At 36.3% G+C, this 3313-nt stretch overlaps 2 protein-coding genes across 2 annotated transcripts; both read right to left on the bottom strand.

The window, feature by feature from the left end:
• Positions 1-356: 356 nt before the first annotated feature.
• Positions 357-2830, bottom strand: LOC131432151 (cytochrome c-2). The gene is made up of 2 exons (XM_058598262.1): positions 2672-2830; positions 357-1297 (listed from the first exon to the last, which is right to left on the bottom strand). The coding sequence occupies exon 2, from the start codon at positions 1274-1276 to the stop codon at positions 950-952; it is 327 nt and encodes a 108-aa protein (XP_058454245.1). The 5' UTR covers positions 1277-1297; positions 2672-2830; the 3' UTR covers positions 357-949.
• Positions 1312-2516, bottom strand: LOC131432152 (cytochrome c-like). The gene has a single exon (XM_058598263.1). It carries the CDS (start codon positions 2013-2015, stop codon positions 1692-1694), a length of 324 nt encoding a protein of 107 aa, XP_058454246.1. The 5' UTR covers positions 2016-2516; the 3' UTR covers positions 1312-1691.
• Positions 2831-3313: the final 483 nt, after the last annotated feature.

The following is a 3313-nucleotide window of genomic DNA, read 5'->3' as shown; positions in this document are numbered from 1 at the left end:
CAAAGTGTAAAGATGATTGTTCAAGATGTGTTTTTCGATTTAAGCTTGTTTGTAAATAGTACCGCTGAACTGTCAAGGATGAATGCTTGTTCATTTGTGACATCACGATAAATTTTTTTTTTTAATTATTCGTTTAGTTCAATAATCGTATATTAGATTTAAGTTAATCGATTAAATATTACTCGACTATCTGGGTTATTAATCGATTGATATTACGACATCCCTAGGTTTGAGAGATGAAGATTCACATATCAATATGAATATTTTAGTGCTAGAACTAAATCCAACGCATCACTAACAATAAATAATGACTTTCAATCAAGGATTTCGGATGATTTTTAAACAAATTTCTAGAGTTAGTTATCACACCATTTTCGTGGTTTATTATTCCGTAACTGATCTCTAATCGGAATTCGGTAAAGTTGCACTATTTTAGTAGTTCGTCCTCAAAAACATAATGTGTTTGTGTTCTTGTTCTAGACGTGTTTGTCCAATTGTCGATATCTAAGTCACACCCAGATGATGTGATGCAAGAGAAAAGATTGAAAGCAATCGACTCGGGAAAAACATAACTGAAATTATTTTTCCTACTTATTTTACTCTCTTCAACGTCCATTGCTGTTGGTATTCACTTTAGTTTTTCATAATACTACATCGCTCGGTGTGAATTCCTTCGTAAAATCGGAGGCATTCATCGACTCACAGCATTTCACAGTTGTACGAACGGTGAAGCTGCTCGTTGGCCACATCTTGTTACGTTTCTTTAATCTAATGTATAAATAAAGTTAAAAATATTAAGAAAATTTTCCTAATCGGATTTGTGTTCAAATGGGTGAAGGTGCGAGGGCTTTGCTTCTTTTTCTCTCTCTCGTTCTGCTGTTGTTATTTCTCGTTTTGAAAAGTTCTAGCAGTTGTTACTGCTTTCAATCCAGATGTCGAATGGCGAAATTTAGGCACATGCCGATTTGAGATAGGCGATCAGATCGGCACGTTCGTTTGGTTTTTTCAGGCCAGCGAAGATCATTTTCGTACCAGGGATGTACTTTTTCGGATTTTCCAAGTATTCAAACAAGGTATCTTCGTTCCAAACGATTCCCTTAGCCTTGTTTGCGTCTGTGTAGGAAAATCCGGCCGCCTGACCGGTCTTACGTCCTACCATTCCGTGCAGGTTCGGGCCGACTTTGTGTTTGCCTCCAGCTTCGACAGTGTGACACTGCGAGCACCGCTGAACGAACAGCTTTTTTCCTTTCTCAACATCACCAGCTGGAATACCCATGGCAGTATATGTTTGTTGATTCTGAAAGAAAAAAAAAAGAATTCTCATCAGCGACAAGATTCGCACCAACTAATGTATAGGGAAGGGTAAAAAAGACGTCAGATACGAGTGTATCGAAGTATGTAAATACCGAAAAAAAAATCACAATTGACATACCGTGACATAAGACTGTCGATTTTTCAATATCTCTGTGGACATCAAAATAAAATAAACCTTCATAAATTACTAGTATAAATCAAAGCTCAAGACTATCATTGTCGAAATTCAAACGAATAAAACTGTAAACTTTTTTTTATCGTAGATTAAACTAAAACTGAATCAATGTATTGTTCAAATGTTTTGTTCTAATGAGATCATGTCACAGGAAAAAAAAAATTTAAAAAATCCTCGTTCCCAGAAACAACGGAAAATCAGCTCAACAAGCCGTTTTGAGATACGCAATCAAATCGGCGCGCTCATTCGGTTTCTTAATACCAGCAAAGATCATTTTGGTTCCCGGAATGTACTTTTTGGGATTTTCTAAATATTCAAACAAAGTGTCTTCCGTCCAAGTAATTCCTTTAGATTTGTTGGCATCCGTAAAGATAAATCCGGGGGCTTGACCAGTTTTTCGTCCAATCATTCCGTGCAAATTCGGACCAATCTTGTGTTTACCACCTGACTCGATTGTGTGACATTGTGAGCAACGCTGCACGAACAATTTTTTCCCTTTTTCGATATCACCTGCGGGAATACCCATTTTGGATCTTGATGACTGTAATAAAAACGGAAATATTCTTCTCAATCATGTAATACTCTGATTATGTAAGTGAAGTTCTCAAGGTCATCTCATCCATCTATGCACACACGTAATTCACGTGCTTATAGAAAAATCTAAAGGTTAACTTCCTTCTCGCTCTCATGGTCGTGACGTAACAAAGCCCCTTTATGTTCTGATGTAATTTCATTGCCATCTCGGAAACTACAAACAAATTAAGACAGCAAAGTGTCATCACAAGTAAAAATAAAATAAAACTGTATTTGGACCAGTAACCAATTTTGGTTGGCATTGACCCGGATTTCAACAGCCAAATTTGCACGATTAAGAATATCTCTCGTTACGTAATTCTGGGTGTTCACCCACAATCGAAGCAAACTTCTTTTATGAGAACTGTCTGAAAAATATTGGATTTGCTAATTTTTCACATGATTGAATCATCTTCAATTAGAATTTAAAAAAATAGTATTAATCACTTGTGTTCATACGCAATCATTTGTCGAACCTATAATCATGGAATTATTTTACCACAATTTTCACATAAAGGCAACAGCCTATCCACGGTAGATTTTTCTTAGCAGAAAAATCGGTAATTATAATATGACTTAGATCACAGTTATATAAATTGTTTCACTTACCACCTAGCAAGAAACGGGATCACGAAATCCTCTACGACTGAAGGATCGGACACCTAGCAACACGTCTTTCCGCCGCAAACTTTCTTCAAGCACAGATATCACGGTACTCAGAAGAGAGACAAATTAATCGCGAAAAATCGATCGCACATGACACGCGCGCTTTGCCTGCAAAAACTTTTTTTGACAAAGCTGTCAGAATTGGTCCGGGAGCCAGAACTGATGTTCTTTTCCATGAGCGATGTTTTTCAAACGTCACTTCACTCACTATGTTGGAGAGAACCAGAGATGCCATTTATACAGATTTATCTGTATTATACAGATTTTTACATGCGCATACAGATTCAATACAGAGTACAGATTTTATACAGATTTCCATAATTTAATACAGATTTATGCAGATACCACAAAAGTAAGAAAGGAATAATGAAACTTATACGTCTGAAGTAGCTATTAGTGTTTGAATTCCCATATTAAAATGGAAATGTTTCTTGCAGCTATTTGATGATGAACGCTGTAATACATATATACAAGGGGCAAATCACTCTAAACTTTGTCTGAACTCAAACAAGTTTTACCGGGAGTAAAAAAGTTTAGCATTTTTGGGTATTTGGCCGCTTCATATATTTTGGCCCATTTAGCAAA

The sequence above is a fragment of the Malaya genurostris genome, chromosome 2, assembly GCF_030247185.1.
Source record: "Malaya genurostris strain Urasoe2022 chromosome 2, Malgen_1.1, whole genome shotgun sequence".
NCBI classification, from domain to species: domain Eukaryota; kingdom Metazoa; phylum Arthropoda; class Insecta; order Diptera; family Culicidae; genus Malaya; species Malaya genurostris.
Note: the sequence above shows the minus strand (reverse complement) of the source record. Positions and strands in the feature narration are given on the sequence as shown.